Source organism: Poromitra crassiceps (genome assembly GCF_964638095.1).
Source record: "Poromitra crassiceps genome assembly, chromosome: 2".
NCBI classification, from domain to species: Eukaryota; Metazoa; Chordata; class Actinopteri; order Beryciformes; family Melamphaidae; genus Poromitra; species Poromitra crassiceps.
Genome location: NC_139624.1, coordinates 80160502 through 80181567, shown reverse-complemented (window position 1 = coordinate 80181567; position 21066 = coordinate 80160502). Strand labels below are relative to the sequence as shown.

Sequence of the window (21066 nt, the reverse complement as noted above, 5' to 3'; positions counted from 1 at the left end):
AAAGCGGTTTTAAAAATTAAAAAGTAGTTTAGCTTGTATTGTGTGTGTGCCAGTAGGTACAGATGAACTTAGGTATGGCGCTCTCACTCATCATTTCCTCTCTTTGTATGTTGTGAAAAATGGAGCCGGCAGACAGACAGACAGTCAGACAGACAGACAGACAGACAGACAGACAGACAGACAGACAGACAGTCAGACAGACAGACAGACAGACAGACAGACAGACAGACAGACAGACAGACAGACAGTCAGACAGACAGACAGACAGACAGACAGACAGACAGACAGACAGACAGTCAGACAGACAGACAGTCAGACAGACAGACAGACAGACAGACAGACAGACAGACAGGCAGGCAGACAGACAGTCAGACAGGAAGAGAGATTGTGATCAGCATGACAGACAAAGCAAGGAAACAGTCTCAGTGAATAGAAGTTGAATGTTGAAAAAATGATCTTGTGAAAACCCTGAAAGAGCACATTTGTGGACAGACAAGATAGAGAGCGGACAATGGAGAAACAGTCCCTTTGTTTTTCTAATATGAAACATTGACTGTAGAGGGGTGGGGGGCGACAAAGAGAGGGGAGAAAGTGACTTAATGTAAAAAGTGTGTGGAGCTGCAAAGCAGAGGTTTCCCGCCTTTCATGGTCTCTCCTCTGAGAATAGGATACGTGTGTGTGTGTGTGTGCGTGTGCGTGTGTGTGAGTGTGCGCGTGCGAGCGTGTGTGTGTTATGGGGAAGTCTTGATTAGTGTTCTAGGGGTCAGGTTACGGAACAAGGAAAACATGAAGCTGTGTGTGTGTGTGTGTGTGTGTGTGCGCGCGGTGTGTGTGTGTGTGTGTGTGTGTGTGTGTGTGTGTGTGTGTGTGTGTGTGTGTGTGTGTGTGCGTGTGCATTCAACCCCCTCAGGTTCAGATGAACTGAGCAAACCAGCATGAATGTGGAGGTAGATTTGGGGGTCCAGCCCCACATCTGGACTAAAACCATGTGTGGTGCTCTTCCCTCCTCTCCTATTTACAGTGGTTGAGTCCTTTTTTTCTCCCCTCCCCTTGTTTGTCTGAATGGTACAGTCTTGTTTCTGCAGATAGATTTTGTATGGTCCCAAACCATTTGCAGGTTGACCTCTCTCTGCATTGTAAAAGTTTGCCTGGAATAGCTTGCTCCATTTGGCTTGCGTTACACTTGGTGGTTGGATTGGATTGTTACTGGAATCTAATGTGTGGGAGTAACTGGATCAGTGCTGGACTAAATAGTAGCAGAATACATTTTGAAGGCTTGGAAATACATGCAGAGCCAGAGGACTTGACTCGTCTCATCTTGCCAGTGATGTGTCCAGTTTTGAGGCGGAACAAGTGTCAGAACAAGGCGAACCAAAAGCACTCCTCAAGTAGTCCAAATATCTGAAGCCGGGGTCAAATCCTGAGCTGGTCTACGATGACTATGAGTGCAATTCCCTCTCACCGACTGAGGTAAGAGGATCAGAGTGGGAGGAGGGGAGGAGGGGAGGATGGATGAATGTTAAAGATAAGATAGGATGATTAATACTGGTGTGAGTGCTGGGAGGGAGATAGGGGAAGTTTGATTGGCATCAGCTGGTTTAGGAAAGGCCACTAATATATTTTAATCACTGGGATTATGCATTGTAATATACAAACTTTAACAGTGATTTAACCTGATTACTTCCAGGTAGTTGTACTGTATGTGATTCTTGTGCAGAGAGATCTAACTCTTGGTCATTGACAGCAATGTTCTGATTTTACAGTTCACTACTAGACTGAAATATAGCAGTTATTGTAGATGAGAGCATTGGCTTGTGGAAGGAAGAATTTTGTACCCTTCAGAGTGGCTTCTATAATGAAAGGGAATGCTGCTGATTAACAGGCTGGATACCTGCCAAAGTGGCAACGGAAGAGTTCCTCGCATGTAGTTGGTGGTTCATTTGAAAGCCATGGCAAAGCGTAGAGTGCAGACGTGTGGGGATGATTTAGCTTATGAAACTGTCAACTGTTGAAGACTATTAGGAAGAATTACAAGAGAGCGGGAAACCCCTTCTCTCATTCCTTTCTTCTTTTTGTTTTCCCTCTTCCCTCTCTCTCTCCCTCTCTCCTTTACTTAATTTACTTCTCTCCCTCCATCCCTCCCTGGTTTGTTTAGACTGAGTCTAATGTGGGCCATTCATCTGAGCAGTGTTGTGACATCAGCACAGAAATGCACTGGATATCTGTTTGCCTCTGGCTCTGGATGAAAGAGAGATAATGGGGGGGGGGGAGAAGGGTAATGGAATGAGAGGAGAAATTAGAGAAATTAGATTTGTTATGACAAAGACGCACATAGACAAACAGACATCCCTTCCCTGTGATGTAGCATCAATTGAGAATGTATACCGTCCATGTACAGTATATACTGTAGCAGCTGTCTGCAGGGAGTCCTGGAACTAGACTGTGACACAGCAGAGCCAGAGAGTCAAAAGAACCTGTGAGAGAGATGGTGCGATCCTTAAGTTGCCTTAACATCTTAGCTGCCATTCCTAATGAATTTCCTCTTTGATCCAAAACACACACACACAGACACACACACACACACACACACACACACACACACACACACACACACACACACACACACACGCACATGCATGCACAAACACAGAATAATCTATATTCTCAGGAGTATTCTCAGGAGAGAGTAGCTTTGGGTTTGAAATGCCAAACAGAATGCTTTAATAAGCGATGACTAAGATTACGTGGAAGTTATCACTAGAGCTGCAACGATTAATCAATTAGCTCTTTATCACCAACAATTTTAAGATAAAAAAAATCTCTGATTCCAGCTTCTAAATGTGAATATTTTTTGGTTTCTTTACTCCTCTATGACAGTAAACGACGGAATATATTTGGGTTGTGGAGAAAACAAGACATTTGAGGATGTCATCATCTTGTGCTTTGGGAAACACCGATCGACATTTTTCACTATTCTCTGAGATTTAATAAACCAAATAAATATTGGACAATGAAAAACAATGAAAAGAATGGTTAGTTGCAGTCCTAGGTATCACCCTGTTTCTCAGACATGGATTAAGCCTGGTCACAACTCTCAAACTGCCCCAGAGCAGCAGTGGCATAACGTAGTTGCGATGGGCCCCGTGCGTGCGCGCACACACACACACACACACACACACACACACACACACACACACACACACACACACACACACACACACACACACACACACACCAGCCTGGACTCAAAAAAACACCACAGCCCAATTTCTCAAAAAAATCAATCTGAAATAGCTTTAGTCAGCCTACACTACCAAATCAACACAGAGGTAGCTTACACAGTATATCAATAAGTATAGAACAAGAAATGGCAGCACAGCAGCTCATTATAGACCTACACAGTATGAATGAATGAACTGGTCAGACACAGACACATACTGGTGCACATTTTCCAACGTAAACAACAACGTACACTGCTATAGATGTCAATCACTCACTGATCCCACTCCATAACAAAGAGAAACCCAACAGTTAAGTTACCGTACTCACCCATTATACTGAAAGTCCATCCTATAACTCCAGCCTTTCGCCCTGGCAAATTGACACTGCTTAAGTCCAAACTCCAGCCTCCAGGTGGACAACATTGCTAGGTAACGTTAGCATTCAGACACCGCAATTTGGGCTTGCTAAACATGATTGATGTGTGCTCTGCTGCTAACTTATTAGTGGCCGGGCCAGCGAAGCGGCAGGGCCACTGTTTGCATTTGCCATTATTATTATTATTCCAGGAAGTTGGACTTCCCATGCATGAAAATAAACCAACTTTGCACAAAGGTCCAGTCCCATGCCAAACTTCATTGACGCGAATTTGGCGCCAATAGTCCTGATGGTGGCGCTACAGCGACCATCTAAAGTTTAAAACTTTGAAAATTCATAACAAATCAGGCATACGTGCTACGGCTTTGCAACTTTCACCAAAATGTGGGCCCAAGTGAGGAGAAACGTTTGTACACTGCAACCTATGGCCAATTATGAAGTCTAAAGACTGCCAAACTACAAAAACTGTAAAACTAATTAAACCCTACTCCTCCCACATTTTTTTCTTCAAACTACACCAAACTTCAGCATCTGCATCATTAGACTGTCCTACATAAAATTTTGATACTGATTTGTGTTTGATGCAAAATTTACCCCACAGTGCATCAAAATGTTTTACTGTAAACGGTACTGTAAACAACTACTGCAAATTCTTGCTAAATAAAGCTTGAAACTTCAAGATTTTTTTTTACAAGATTTTGCTGTCACAGTAGTTGAAGTGTGTCAAATCTCAGAATTGTATCTCAAAAACGGAATGGTGGGACGGGCCTTGGCCATCCTGTGAAAACACACACTATGATGGTGTCATAAGTGATGTCATCAGTGATGTCACTTGAGCAATTGTGCATTGTGACATCACTGATGTCATCAGGTTAAAATGCACGCATATATCGGCATCGGCAATCAACCAAAAGAGTTGGAAAATATCGGCTATTGGGAAAAGAAAAAAAATACAATACCGTGCATTCTAGTTCCAGACCGCCATTTAGTTTTTTTGTTTTTATGCCTCCGCCGGCGAAGCCAGGCCGAAGGCATTATGGATCCGGGTTGTCCGTCCGTACGGATGTCCGTCCGTCCGTCCGTACGGATGTTTGTTAACGCCATATCTGAGGAACGCCTTGATGGAATTTCATCAGATTCGCCTTAAACATTCACTTAGGCCCAAGGATGAACTGATTAGATTTTGGTGGTCAAAGGTCAAAGGTCAAGGTCACTGTGACCTCTCGAACGCCATTTTCAAGCTTGTTAACGCGATATCTCAGGAATGCCTTGACGGAATTTAATTAAACTTGTCTCAAACATCGACTTGGACTCAAGGATGAACTGATTAGATTTTGGTGGTCAAAGGTCAAAGGTCAAGGTCACTGTGACCTCTCGAACGCCATTTTCAAGCTTGTTAACGCGATATCTCAGGAATGCCTTGACGGAATTTAATCAAACTTGTCTCAAACATCGACTTGGACTCAAGGATGAACTGATTAGATTTTGGTGGTCAAAGGTCAAGGTCACTGTGACCCCTCCAACGCCATTTTCAAGCTTGTTAACACGATATCTCAGGAATGCCTTGACGGAATTTAATCAAACTTGTCTCAAACATCGACTTGGACTCAAGGATGAACTGATTAGATTTTGGTGGTCAAAGGTCAAGGTCACTGTGACCTCTCAAACGCCATTTTCCAGCTTGTTAACGCGATATCTCATGAATACCTTGACGGAATTTCATCAAATTTGCCTCAAACATCTACTTAGACTCAAGGATGAACTGATTTGATTTTGGTGGTCAAAAGTCAAAGGTCAAGGTCACTGTGACTTCTCAAACGCCATTTTCAAGCTTGTTAACGTGATATCTCAGGAATGCCTTGACGGAATTTAATCAAACTTGTCTCAAACATCGACTTGGACTCAAGGATGATCTGATTAGATTTTGGTGGTCAAAGGTCAAAGGTCAAGGTGAGCTCTCGAACGCCATTTTCAAGCTTGTTAACGCAACATCACAGGTGCACCTTGACGGAATTTCTTCCAATTTGCCTCAAATGCCGATTTGGACTCCAGAATGAACTAATGGCGGAGGCATAAGTCTGCGTTGCGGTCGTTCTAGTTTTTAAATAGAATCCAGTAGTCAGATTGAGGGAATGATCCAGGGAATGAAGGCAGAGGCAGATGTGGGAGAGAGGAGGTGGGATGGACAGAGGAAGAGACGGGGGGGGGGGGGGGGGGGGGTGTCTGAGGTTTCCATCCGACTTGTTCCAGGTGTTCTTTTGAAGTGGAATGAAAGTGAAATGAACAGCAGCAGACTTCAGTCTAGACTCTAGCCAGCACACACACACACACACACACACACACACACACACACACACTCACACACACACTCACACACACACTCACACACGCACACACACACACACACACACACACACACACACACACACGCACACACCCACACACACTCACACGCACACACACACACACACACACACACACACACACACACACACACTCATAATATGACGCAAAGTTTTCAGGCTTGCTGGAATACATCAGGAATGTAATACAGGCTTGCTGGAATACACAAGAACATTGTGTGTGTGTGTGTGTGTGTGTGTGTGTGTGTGTGTGTGTGTGTGTGTGTGTGTGTCATAGTCAACCTTCGGGAAGTTGCAAGTTTGCGTTGGCTTGACTATATTAGTGCTGCAACTGACGATTGTTTTCATTCTCAAATAATTTGTTGATTATTTTCTTGAATAAATGATGAGTCGTTTGGTCTATGAAATGTCACAAAATGGTGAAAAATGGCGATCACTTTTTCCCGAAAGTCCAAGATGACGTCCACAAATGTTTTCTTTTGTCCTCCTGACCAACAAACAGTCCACAAGCCAAAGATAATCAGTTTGCTGTCATAGAAGACTAAATAAACCAGAAACAAGAATGAAATTAGTCGAAAACAATTAACGTTTATCGATTATAAAAATAAAAATAAATTGATAAGATTATTTTTCTGTTGATCGATTAATCATTGCAGCTCTAGAGTTGCTTGGTTGATTGTACAACACAAATGTTAAATTTTTCTAACGTGTGTGTGTGTGTGTGTGTGTGTGTGTGTGTGTGTGTGTGTGTGTGTGTGTGTGTGTACGACCTATTTTTCACAAATGTTGCTGAGTTGTCCTCAAAAGCAGTATCAATTACAGTAGGTTGCAGCGATCATAATTTAATTGCAATCGGTAGAAGGACCAAAGTTCCAAAAGCTGGTCAGAAAATAATATACAAGAGGATATTTAAATATTTTAATGAAAATAATTACTATGATGAAGTAAGTAATATTGACTGGTCAAGTGTCCTACAGAAGGAAGATCCTGATTTGGCTTTGGAAGTTTTCACTAACTTGTTAACGCCTGTTATTGACAAACATGCTCCTGTAAGAAAGCAAACTGTAAAAAATGCTAGGGCTCCATGGTTGGATCATGAACTGAAAGAATACATGGTGCAAAGAAACCTAGCCAAGGAAGAAGCAACGAAATCAGGTGATGCTTTGCAGTGGAGTAATTATTGTAAATTAAGGAATTGTGTAACAAAACTGAATAAAAAGAAAAAAAGGATGTATTATCAAAATAGAATTAAGGATGCTAAATCAGACAGTAGGAAAATATGGAATGCACTCAATGAATTAATGGGAAGAAAAGCTAAAGTAACACCGTCCTTCTTGGAAGTAGATGGAAAATTTCTGACCAAACCAATAGATATTGCCAATTATTTAAGTTACTATTTCAATAATAAAATACAGAAATTAAGGGATGGTATGGATCTCAAACATAAAGAAGATGAGCTTTCAAGTAGGTTAATAAAAGATAGAATAATGACAAATAAATCATATAAGTTTAAATTTGAAAAGATTTGTACCGGAACAATTGAAAAATTGTTAAGTGAGAGTAAAGACAAACCTTCCGGTGTTGATAATCTTGAAGTGAAGCTACTGAAACCTGTAGCAAAACTGATTGCTCTGCCTATTTCTTATATTATTAATCTAAGTTTAGACAAATGTATCTGTCCATCAGAATGGAAAATAGCCAAAATCGTTCCATTAGAAAAAAATCGTAAAGAACCATTCTCAGGAAAAAATAGTCGACCAATTAGTTTATTACCAGCTTTAAGTAAGATTATGGAGAGAATAGCATATGAACAAATACAAAATTACTTCTGTAAAAATGAATTAAATACTGTGTATCAACATGCTTATAAAAAGGGGCACTCCACAGCTACAGCATTAAATCAGATGACTGATGGATGGATGAAAGATATTGATGCGAAGAAAATTGTTGGTGCTGTATTGCTAGACTTTAGTGCAGCATTTGATATATTAGATCACATGTTGTTATTGAAGAAATTGAACTGTTATGGCTTTGAAGCACCTGCTGCGGCATGGATCGAAAGCTATCTCACAAATAGGAAATATACTGTACTTTTTAATGGTAGTTATTCTGAGGTAAGTGCATTAAGTTGTGGGGTGCCTCAAGGGAGTTGCTTAGGACCACTTTTATTTTCAATTTTTACAAATGATTTACCTTTGATTTTGAATTGTGCCACCATTGCAATGTATGCAGATGATTCAACAATATATACATCATCACACACACCGGGAGAACTTGGGAGGATCCTAAATGAGGAATTAAAGCTAATAGAGCATTGGGTAACGGAAAATAGACTGGTTCTTAACACTGAAAAGACAAAATGTATGGTGGTTGGTTCAAAACATTCATTAAAAGTTATGCCATCCCTACATTTGACTTTAGGGGATAAACTTATAGAACAAGTTACTGATGTGAAGTTGTTAGGGATCACTATTGACAGTAAACTATCTTGGAACAGTCAGATTGACCAATTAGTAGTAAAAATGGGAAGAGGTATGGCTGCAATAAAACACTGTAGAAAATTCATGCCTAGCCATTTAATAAAACAATCAATGCAAGCGTTGGTGTTATCACAGCTAGATTATTGTTCGGTTATTTGGTCAAATACAACAGAAAATAATTTAAACAGGTTACAGGTAGCTCAAAACAGAGCAGCACGTATTGTTCTGCACTGTCCATATAGAACGAGTGTAAGTATAATGAATAATAATTTAGCTTGGTTAAGTGTAAAGAGCAGGTTGCATTATTCTCTCGTGTGCTATGTGAAAAATATCATCATAACTAAAACCCCAAAAATACTTTATAGTAAATTGTCATTTTTTGCAGATAGTCATAATTATTCTACTCGCCAGTCGTCAGAAGGTCGGTTTTTGTTGCCTCCATGCAGAACTAGTCTATTTCAGAGAACAGTTTATTACAGAGCAATGGTGGCATGGAATTCATTACCACATTTTTTGATTTCACAAAGTAATAAAACATGCTTTAACAAAAAACTAAAATTATATCTGTTTACACAAGAACTGTAAAATATAACATGACCTTTGTTTTTGAGCTTTTCATTCATTGTTATAAAGGAATTTATTTTCTTACTTATTCAATTAATTACATATTCAATTATTATATAGAGCAATTGTATGTATTAGATAAGTTTTGAGCTAGTGTTTGTGGTCATGTGTTTTGTTGGTTTTTGCCTTGTGTGTCTAAGTGGTTGTAGTAGCATGTATGAGTAAGAATGATACAGATATGTATATTTGTAAATAATGTTTGTATGTGAATATAATGTATTTTCATAATTGAAGTATTGTAAAATATTAATGTGGACCCCAGGAAGAGTAGCTACTGTTGTTTACAGTAGCTAATGGGGATCTAAATAAACAAACAAACGTGTGCGTACATGTGTGTGTGTGTGTGTGTGTGTGTGTGTGTGTGTGTGTGTGTGTGTGTGTGTACGTGTGTGTGTTGCAGTGCCAGTACCTCAAATGTGGCCAAGCTGGAGGAGATGGAGCGTCTGCTGAGAGAAGCCCAGGCTGAGAAGCACCGCCTCATTGAACACAAGGTGACTAACACACACACACACACACACACAGTACATGCATACACATGTGCACAAAATTTCAGGCCTGGAGGGATTTCGAAACGTACCCCGACCACAACGGTGGGGGCCGTCGCTGGTGACGCTAAACTTTTAGCTAACCTGTTAGCACCTATGTTCGCAATGGCATCCCAAGTATCATCATACTATTATAGGATGCGATGCGAACAGTTGTATTATGGGATGTGCGTTTCCCAGGCAACGACACACGTTGACACATTTTGGAACAGCGCTGCACGCTGGCGCAATGCTCCTAAAAGCAAAATGCTTATTGTTTTGAATGATTTGGCATCTTCTATTACTGTCAACACTGTCAACACCGGTAGTAATAGTATGCCATAAAGGTTTATTGAGATTTTGGGGAGAGTAGATTTTCTTTTCTTTTTTTCTTTTTTTTTCCTGGGCCTGGCGGGCCCGCCAGGCCTGTAGAATGGTAGGGGAAACACTGATGTGTATCCCCAATGATATTTTAATGTTTACCCATTTATATATTCTAACAAATCACTCTCTTGCGCCCTCTCTCACTCTCACACACACACACACACACACACACACACACACACACACACACACACACACACACACACACACACACACACACACACACACAATCTATCTCTCTCTCTCTCTCTCACACATACACACACACACACACACACACACACTCTCTCTATCTCTCTCTCACTCACACACACACACACACACACACACACACACACACACACACACACACACACACACACACACACACACACACACACACACTCTATTGTAAGGCTGAATGTGTCCATACATCATAAGTCAAATGTACAGTCAAGCATTGGGATAGTGAGCAAAAAATTTATTATACTGTTGAATCATCTTGTGTAAAATACAAATGTTAAGCAAACGAACAGCCTGTCAGCTTTTATAGAATCGTGCCTGTTAGTACTTAAGATCTTTTTATTGTTACTATTTACAGCCTGTTGACAGAAGGGCCAAATATGTAAAAGTCAGCATGGCTTGTAATAGCCTGACATTGCCAGACCAATGAGTCTGGAGACTCCCTGGGGTGTTACCAACGGGCGTACACCAAACTGCCTGTGGACACAATTGGATAGACCTGCACAAAGCAACGAAAATTGTGTTTTGAAAAGCCTCAACGGCGCTCCTCTGTCAGTCATCGTATCAAACCCGCCCCTTATTAGATAAACAGTTGTGATTGGCCCAACCGATCTGCCTTAGCAAATAAAACATGAGCGCACAGATTTGTCAGGTTCCCAGACTACGCTAACAACACAATAGGCTACAAAAAAGTACAATAAAACTTGCTATTAAATGTTTTTCTTTAAAAATTGATGACTCCCTTTTACATGTGCAAGGACATGGCATTTTAATGAACACCCACACTTATACCGCAGAGGCACTACCTTACCTCATAACATCTTTTAGAAGTTGCCATGGATCGCTGTTTTCAAAAAACATGACACAATTGCCCAGTTGTGTGTGCGTGTGTGTGTGTGTGTGTGTGTGTGTGTGTGTGTGTTTTGCAATGCATTGTAATGCTTTTGATCATCCCTCAGGAGCGAGAGATGGAGGTGAGAAAGCATGCCTTGGACGAGGAGAGGAGGAGAAGGGAGGATCTGGAAAAAAGGCTGCAGGAGGAGACGAGCAGACGACAGAAACTCATCGACCGCGAGGTCAAGCTGCGAGAGAAGCAGAGAGCACAGGTGAGAGAGAAAGATGTACTTCTATGTATATGACTGTCAAATGACATACTGTAGTTTGTGATATAGTCGTTCTACTGTATAGGCTCACTCACATTGCATGACTGTCATTGTAGTTAGCCGGCAAGTAGAGCAGTGGCAAAAGTACAGAATAAAAGTATTTTTTTTCTCAACAGGATAAGGAACATTTCATCATATATTTTACTAGTAAAGCCGATTTTGAACCCCTTTCCTCCATTGTCATCTCGTTATGCAAACAGGATTTTGATGTCAGCTTTTTCATGTTTTGGACATGCATTTCCTCTCATTTCTGCAACTCATTTTTCCGCTAACCCTACTGACAGTACGGTCAGTATTCACTAACCCTACTGACAGTACGGTCAGTATTCAGTATATAAGCTACACTCATCATCTTTTCCCCTCTTGGCAGTAGAAGAAAGAGAACAAGTGTGCATTACCATGTGCTTTAATTCATGTAAAACTCTATGTATTATATTAATTATATAAACATAAAAGAAAATTCTGTTTCAAAGACTTTTAGAGTAATGGCATTGTTCCTGGGTATATTTCTGTTTTTCCAAAAAAATATTGCTCTGTTTGTTTTTTGTTTGTTTGTTTTTAGTTCATTATCTGAACGCTTCCTCACTGTACTCGTTAACTCTTTCCTCTCCAGTCCCGGCCACTAACCCGCTACCTGCCGGTGCGAAAGGACGATTTTGACCTGCGGGCTCACATCGAGTCGGCAGGCCACAGCGCAGACACCTGCTTCCACCTGTCCATCACCGAGAAGACCTGCCGAGGCTATCTGGTCAAGATGGGAGGCAAGATCAAGACCTGGAAGAAACGCTGGTTCGTCTTCGACCGCAACCGACGCACGCTCTCCTACTATGCAGGTAGGACCCACACGCCAACTACATGTGTGTGTCACATGCACTGACATTCACATTCAGACAACAGAGAAACACACGGAGGGCACACAGTATGTAAATTACTATACCAGTACCCTCAAAGTAGGGGTGTCAACGGTTACAACATTTTCTAAACGTGTACACGGGACCTTTTGGCAGCATGGAACCTGTTCCCTCTTTGTGGAACTCGTTGTCTGGTCCAGAGCGGAAGTAGCAGCAACATTACAGCTGTCATTACAGTTGCGGCTACTTCTGGAATGATGATGTGAGTCCCTCGTTGGTTTCCCCTGTGAGGTCTCGCCCACTTTATTAACGTTACATTGTGACCACCGCGGTCACATGGGCCATGCGTCCATTACATGCAACGTTACTGCATTAATTAGTGTAACGTTAATGTTATCATCTGTAGCTTACAGGCAGCATTATCACCTCTAACCAGTTTATTTTTTATGCGAAATGAATGATTGCGAGTCCGAAACACAGTCAAATCATTGTCAAAAATTTAAAAACGTTATTTAAAAGGACAAAAAAAAGACGGTCGTCGGTTATTGATTTTTCTAAACGGATATGATTTACTATCTGGTTACACGGTGACATCCCTATCTCAAAGTGATACTGATACCAATAAAGTACTTCATTGGATACTTTTGTTTTGTGGGGGGGGATCTCGACACACTGAACTGGCAACTCCGTCACGTACACGCTCAAATTCACCACCACAGACTGTATGGATTGTAGCTGCTGCAGTAGTGGGCCAATCACACGTTGCTTTAAATCAAAGAATGCTTGCGGAGATTGGCTGTGAACAAAACCATGTAAATAGTCTCAATAGTTTGAATACTACTTGGTACTGGGATATTTCAGTCCTACCTAGCCATTACGGTGTTCTATCTATTGTTGTGCTTTTCTTTCCTGCAGACAAGCATGAAGCCAAGCTGAAAGGAGTCATCTACTTCCAAGCCATTGAGGAAGTGTATTACGACCACTTGAAGAACGCACATAAGGTATGTGTGTGCATGTGTAAGAGATAAGGGCGTGTGTCCATATAGCGTCTTTTCCTGGCAGTGTGCTGGGGAGCGCTGTATCCCAGCGCACTAACAAGGAAAGGCTGTGTCCATTGAGCGTTATATTCTCAATGCCAGCACTGTTTCCTCATTAAAAGCAACGGGAATCGGCCGCAAAGTGCATAAAAGGCACCCGCTCCAGAAAAGCGCTGCAGCCTGCGTTTTTCCCCCTCAGAGCAGAGCGCTTTCAAAAGCTGACAAATCTTCAACTTTTCAGAAAAGCGCTGGGTGAAGCGCTTTTCCCATACCGTCCATAGCAACAACATATGGGTAAGGTCAAAGTGGCGATGGAGAAATAGGACGTTGTAGGCTAATCTTTGAATTTACCTTAGGTAGTAGCCTACTACAGCAATCATAAAGGCATTATGGAGTAACGTTATACTGGACATGTATTGGAAAGCCTTGCTTGTTCTACAACACTATTGTCTGCTTAAGGCTGGGTTCACACCGGCGACCCAAGCCTTGCCTATGCCTTGCCTTTACCCACGCTTTTAAATAGGCGTCCGTTTTAGGGCGCCTGAGCGTGAACCCTGCGTGTACCCACGCCTTGCCTGTGCCTTGCCGATTTTATCGTTTAGGCGTGAGTTCTATTTTCAAGCCGACTAGGCGCGTGCAGGCAGGCTTTTCTGTCAAGCCATGAAAGAAAAACGCGACAATATCCGTGGGAAATGGCAAAGTCAACTGAATTTCAAAATAAAATGGAGTTACTACAACAGTGTTGAACAGAGAGAGAGAGAGATTGACGGGTGGCTATCACGTGGGGCTTTCTCCCTGTCTGCAAACAAATCTTCATGAGAGAGAATAGCGACCGAAGAAGCAAGATGGACAATGTTGTTGTGCCAGCACATATTCTTGCAAGATCGCCTCTCTAAAATGTCCGACTATAGTCAGACCTGGTTATACATATCCAGCATCAATAGAACATTAAATATATCAGATTTATTTTACCTATGATAATTCGGGACCACACATGAAAAAATACAGTCGGGAGAGAGGAGAGGCGCTTGTGACTCGGCTCAGGTTCAGCGTGCAATAGGCGTGCGGTGTGATCGCAAAAGCGTGTAATAGGTTTATGCCCAGCTCAAGGTCTGCAGGCGTAGGCGTGGGTTGAGGCAAGGCAAGGCGTAGGTTCTCTGTGTGAACTAAGCGTAAAGTTAGTAATGTTGCACTCACCAGAAATATTCAATGTCCAGCCAATCTGCTCCCACATTTGAGCCTTTCTGTCTCTGTTGTGATAGTTTCTCCATATGATTGGTTGCCTGAAAAGTAGTGCTCGACACCAGCGCCTTTCTGAAAAGTTCAGATATTTTCAGCTGGATGCGCTGCCTGGGAGCGGATGCACCAACAAGGTGGAGACTGGAGAGTAGGTTTGTGCGATGTCAGTAAATTATCCATCGTGATTATTCCACAGTGAACCATCGTGATCCACGATGGCATCGTCATTGACGGGGGTGGGGGGAATAATTTATTAAGTCGCTGCGGTGCGGTAATGCCATTCATTGCAATGCGTTCATTACAACTGGACAGCTGAGCTCTTCACGGAGACCAGCGGGCTTCGATAGGCTACTATGCCAGGTGACTGAATGAAGCAGTGGCTCTCACTACCAACAATTTGAACGGCGCAAATAACAAAACGTTAACGTTACAGGTCCTCACCAACAACGTGTGTGTGTTGAATTTAACTAGCTGGCAGTAAACTGACTGAATTACTGGCTGATATAACGTTAGATTCGCGTGGACTTTTGAACCTAATGAGAGCGATTTGACGAGAGGAGAGTTGAGAGAGAAAAACACAGCTGCTGCTGCTGTAGCCTCAACGCGAGACTGATCAGTCATTCAGACTGATGCGTCTAGCGTTGAGGATGCTGCTGTGAGCGACTTCGACTTTCACTTTGGAAACAGGCGAGTTAAATTCACAGTTGAAGACTTGTACTCACTTTGGGTTGAAAACAGGAAAGAACGTGAAGTTTCTTCTTTGTCTTAAAAGTTTTCGCAACAAAATAACTGACTTCTCATGCGCGGGGGACGCCCCGGCGACATTAAACAAGCGCTCCCAGTGCAGAGAAGCACTAGAGCGGAGGAGGGGGAGGGAGGCTTCTCTGAGTCTGAACTGGGCGCGCTCGTTTAATGCCGCCGGCGCGTCCCCCACGCGTCACGGTGAGTGGACTTGGTATTTTTTATTATTAAAACGTCACAAATTTATTTCGAACAGATAATTAATCACGATGATCCGATGTAGACGGCTCAGAGGTCGATGGGGGGTCGGCCAATCACGATGGTCGATGCCATCGTCCATCGTGCCAACCCTACTGGAGAGCTCTGAAAAAAGACGTTGGGCACAGTGCACTATGAATATGCTGGAGCTCAGCAAAATAAGCTGTATGGACACAGGGCCTAAAGGAGACTCAGAGTTACTGTATGCATGATAGTGCCGTGACATTTATTTCAATATCTTCCACCTACCAACTCTAGTTCTTGCCTTCCTCTTTCTTTTCTATCACGCACTCATGATTCTGCATTCCCTCTCTCTCGCTCTCTCTCTCTCCCTCCTTTCTCTCCATCAGAGTCCCAACCCGTCCCTGACCTTCAGTGTAAAGACCCACGACAGGGTTTACTACATGGTTGCTCCCTCTCCTGAGGCCATGAGGATCTGGATGGACGTCATTGTCACCGGCGCTGAAGGATACACCCAGTTCATGGTGTAGCAATGAGGCCCCGGCGGAGGGATTCGGCCAACACTCTGCAGGACAAGGATTGCTGTCTTTGTGGCTTTACAAAGCTTTATTTTCCTTCTTAATGCTTGGATTATTCTTTTTAAGTATTCTGATGGACATTCTGCACAGAGGGATTTACTCATTTCCTGGTTCATAGAGAGAGCAGCCTTGAGACAGTCCAGCCACTTTCACCTTTTTTTATTGCAAAATGGGCAGGGTAAATTGTATGCGATGTGTTCAGGTAAAATTGTAGGCAGACAAAAGATAATTATAGCGTTTTAGGCAATCTGCTTCCATTGTGGCCAAGCAAGAGCAGTGAGTCAATTCTCATCAAAAAGTAGGAGTTCAGGGGTCTGAAATGGTGCTGTGGTCCACCAGTGTGCCTTGGAGTGAGCTCAGATTCTGCCTAAGTGTAAAGGACATTAAAAAGGTTTACTTGACTTCATTCTTTTTCAAACAGATACGCTTATTACAACACATTGTCTTTGGTTCAGCAGCTCTTTTTGGGGGCCATGCAAAGCTTTATGTGAATAAGAATGTTTTTGAGGTCCCCCCCCCCCCCACCATTAGATCATGGGTGTGCCATGGATGTTTTAACTTGCTGAAATCCACAGAAGCACCAAAAGGGTTGAGAACCCCCTATATCTTCCAGGGCCTTACTGTGTAAACACATAATTATTTGTAGATGATGGCTCTGGCAGGGACTAGCTCTTACTCCTCATATTTTGACTTTTTAGAGTCTCGTTTTTTAGTCTCATTTTCCTTTGTTTTTCAGAAGGATTTTCTTTATGCCAAGGTGCCTTTGAATAATAGCAATGCTGAACTAGCTGAACTTGACCAGTTGTTTTGAGTTGTATATTCTGCTGACCTTACATGAGGGTGAGTCATTATCAACATTTTAAGGAAAACATTACAGTGAATGAATAGTTATTTTTAGAAAAGATAAATGCCATATAAGAGCCTATACTCTACTATATAGGCCCCTTTGAATAGGTGTCATGTAAGGACTTATGGTTAACATTTGATGGTTTTTATTTTTACAGACAATTTCAAGTGTGTGTACATAATGCTTAATTTTAGCGGAAATGTAACTGAAAGGACATTGTATTATAGTTTGACACTTTTTTCAGCTTGATTTCATTGCAGTTATATCATGGAGAGAAATGTTACTGTCATATCCTCAGGTCTTAACTGTGTGCGTGCACATAATGCAAGCACCATGTGATCATGTGTGTATTTATATACATATGTGCTAAGAAGTGCCCTTATGTATGCACCTCTATTTACTGTGACTTTGTCACAAATGTAGCTCCAAGGTGCTATTCTTCCACAGTGAACTCCACTACACACATACTCCAAGCCAAGAACCCCCTGATATACACAGTTTAAACTCGACTCGATCGATTGCTACGCTGGGTTTACAAGCCACAGTATCAGAAACGACACTGAAACTGTGAAACAATGGCCTAAACAAAACAACAAAAAAGTTGTGACTTTCCATTACAAGGAATTAAATGAGCAAGGAGAACAATGACTTGTTACGCTAGCACAACATTGTGATATTTGTAAATTTTGTTTCCCAGTTGTAGTTATGTAATAGATTATATCATGATACATTGTCAGCTCCACAATCCTTATTGTGCCTCTTTCATATCATTGTTTTGTGTTATTATCCATTATTTCCCCAGAGCTAAATGTATCAGTATATCTGTCCAATGCCAAACTAATCTGTTGTAGGGGGGAAGGCAAATACAAAGACATGGTTGTGATCGTTTCTGTGAGGCAAAAAGCTTCATAGGATTAGGTCTTTTGACATGTCAGACTGGCAAAATTGATGGTATACTTACGGTAATCGCTTCTACTCATATAAAACTGATTAATATGCTGCTTTGGTCCACTAGGTCTCATTGCTTGTATTACCACTACTTCACTTTATTATATTTGGTAAATTGACTATTCCACATTGATCAGTGATACCGGTTTTGTGCTGTATGTCATAGTCATGTAATGTTGGTGTATTTTTTGAAAGATATGCTTTTTTGTAAAGGGTGGGCGGCAGCCCACAGTGCCACCGGTCATCAATTTGTTCTCTCCTTGGCTCTTGGCATTGGTTCTTGGTTCTGTTCTTCTGACCAAAGCATTACGTTCATGTGGCAAAATGTATTTATATTTGGTTTCTTTGCTTTATGGCGTCTTCTCCAAATGTCATATTCTGGAATGTTTATCAAATCAAAATCGTCATTAATGTTGTTTTTGTTTTGTTTTGTTTTGTTTTGTTTTGTTTTATTGTATGAATAGCTCATTTATATTTAGAGCACACTATATTTATGCCATTACCAATGCATGTACCTTAATTTTGTATTTCCATATGGATAATAAAATATATATATATTTTACCGGTATATTTAGTGTTTGTGTCTTAAAGCAGTGAAGTATATTTATCAAATTTAAGACAGTAGTGGACCCGTGGGAGTTAGACCCCCCTGGTCTGGAACACAGTGGTCTCCAAAGCCTCCGGGACACACTCACCAGTGATGTCACTCGAGCACTCACTGATGATGTCATCACTGACTGATGTCACCAGATGATGTCAATGTCATCATTGCTTGAGTGACATCACATCATTAGGTAATTAGGGCAATCATTAGGTAATTATGGCAGTTAATTGGCGCTAATTACCTAATTAAAGAATCCAGCTTGGTTAGGTCACCCCCAGGGGTGCTCTTTACACTTCGTGAAAGATTCAGCCCGATCACACGTAAAATGGCATAGCTGTGGTATGTATAGCTCACTCACACACAGTCTCAGACACTTTGCATTCTTATTAAATGATTAGCAAGTTTTTCTCAGAAACCATACAGCACTTAATAGAACAGCCACTGTTCAACAGTGACCAGTCTTCTGTCATGTTTTCTACCCTCCCAACTATTTAATTATGTAATCTTTATTTAATTGCAGTGCATTCACCTGGCATAAAATATTCACTGATTAGATGGCTAGAATGACAACCAACAACCAGAATAGAATTGAAAAAGAGAACAATCTATATCACCATGGATTTACAGGGATATAATGTATCTAATAATGCATTAAAACGATCTCCTATGGATTTATCCATCCCAAACCTTCCAGTTAGGCCAAAGAACATAGGCATATGGCTCCTCCATGTGGTAGAAGTCGGTACAGCTGGACAGCGACCATTCAGCATCACAACAACTCATTTTATTATGAACCTAGATGTGAAGATCCTAGCCTATTTTGAGGAGGGGATAAACCTCAGTTTGACTTGCTGTTCTGACTGGTCCGATCGTTGTGGGCTCCAATGATTGATATTTCTCTGTCAGTTTATACAGCGTACCCTACCCGGCGCACACTGCGCAATTTGACTAGTCTTCTGTCAGCAGGATGGATTTATTAATTGTACGAATGATAATGAATCACCACCTGCTCTGATGCGTCTACAATTTATTTACAGGCGAATAAATGTAGAGCAAGATTTTTGTTTTGACACGCCTACCTCGTCTTGCATATCTGACCCATGGTGCATTGCGACTATAACGCTGTGATTGGAAAATGTAAACAATTGTGCAACTTGTCAATTCAAATTACGTTCCTCGGTGTGTTCGAGCATAGCAATACGAGTCGACTCTACGGTAAATAGAAGTAGTCTTCTAGATTAAAGATGACACCCTTACTCACTTTCATAGACACACCGGGACCTATTTATATGCTGTGCAGACAAGTAGCTATTGGTTGGTCCGAAGTCAGTGGGAACACACATGACAGTAACAGAATTCTCAGCTTCAATGCTTCAGCTTCTTCTCCCACTGTCGACCTCGACTAGCCTTTTACTTCATTCTGATTCGCTGTCACGGCTGTCAGTGGCTGTTACGTTTAACCTCGCGTCACCAGGCTCTTCTCGGCGAGAAAGAGCCTGGCTCCCGCCCACAATTGATTTTGTCACCCTACTGGTTCCCGCCTAGAGCCCGCCCTAGACCGGATGGCAGCGTTTCTAGCTCGTCAACTTTCACGTTAACTTGACAATTTGACCCAAGTATCAGAATCCTCTTTCACCGTTTTGACCGGTGTGTCAGGCGGTGGTGGCGGAGATGCCATATTGCATAAACGTTTTGTTTTATGTAACGCTAGCTTTGTTTTGATCAGACGCTAGTTTAGGTAACATCACCGCGTCAAGCTAACGGCAACAAAGACGTTGTTAGGCGCATTGCCATCCGGTGTTAATTCTGGGTCCGGGGTTTACGCCCCCATGACAAAAAGCGGGGTGGAAGGTGCCCAGACTAGTTACGTTGAAATTCGTTGTAAAATCGAGAGCCAAAGTAAACGTCACTTCCTGCCTCTCTCAGCGTACCAGCGTCTGAAAAAATATGAATAGTGGTGGTGAATGGAGAGAGACGTGACTCTTTGATGATCCCGTTTGAATTGTGCCACGTGGTACGATAACTTTGCAAGTCAAGAAAGTGCAGTTTGTGATAAAACTGTGGCACTATAAGTTATAAATCATAAAAGAATGGGCACAACTAGTCGCATAAGTGACATTCTCCCGCCAGTCCATGTTGTTGATAGACTAAGCTAACCTAAATCTTTCCGATATGGTCGTAGTAGGTGCCGGTGGACTATGTTTATGGGTTTGTCAAATATTTTCATGCTAACCTTTGATCAATTGTATTTCCTCTGACTTTTTATTTGACAAACTATGGCCCCATTTAGTTCCACCACTGGTCCAGCAGAGGGAACTTTCTCTGGACAGTAGCCTATGCTTTCAACTAATGGGGATCCAAATAATTCCACAATGGTATATTCTTGACCCATTTAAAGTTATATAGCCTATAAATAACAGTTTTTTCATCATATTTAATGTTTGTTTTACACTGGTGATGAAATCCTATATACCATGGGCTCTCCTGCACACTTTTTATAATTTGTTGTTCTAATGATGTATAGTGATACAGTGAACAAATAATAAATGCACATGTGTTTTTACACACTTCCCTTCTGCAGACTGTAAGTGAATTAAATGCACATTTACAAATTATGTAGGACCTACATTGTTTATTGCTTTATT

The 21066-nt window shown here is 41.7% G+C and overlaps 1 protein-coding gene across 1 annotated transcript in view; it reads left to right on the top strand.

Annotated features, from left to right (window-relative positions):
- LOC310800528 (pleckstrin homology-like domain family B member 2) overlaps positions 1-18327 on the top strand; it is a gene marked incomplete at its 5' end in the record, with an annotated part of 44167 nt that extends 25840 nt beyond the window's left edge. Inside the window, 5 exons of the mRNA XM_083663139.1 lie at positions 9465-9555; positions 11154-11300; positions 11971-12190; positions 13124-13209; positions 15834-18327. Coding sequence (XP_083519265.1) covers positions 9465-9555; positions 11154-11300; positions 11971-12190; positions 13124-13209; positions 15834-15974 — 685 coding nt within the window. The 3' untranslated portion in view covers positions 15975-18327. The remainder of the gene's footprint in view (positions 1-9464; positions 9556-11153; positions 11301-11970; positions 12191-13123; positions 13210-15833) is intronic.
- Positions 18328-21066: the final 2739 nt, after the last annotated feature.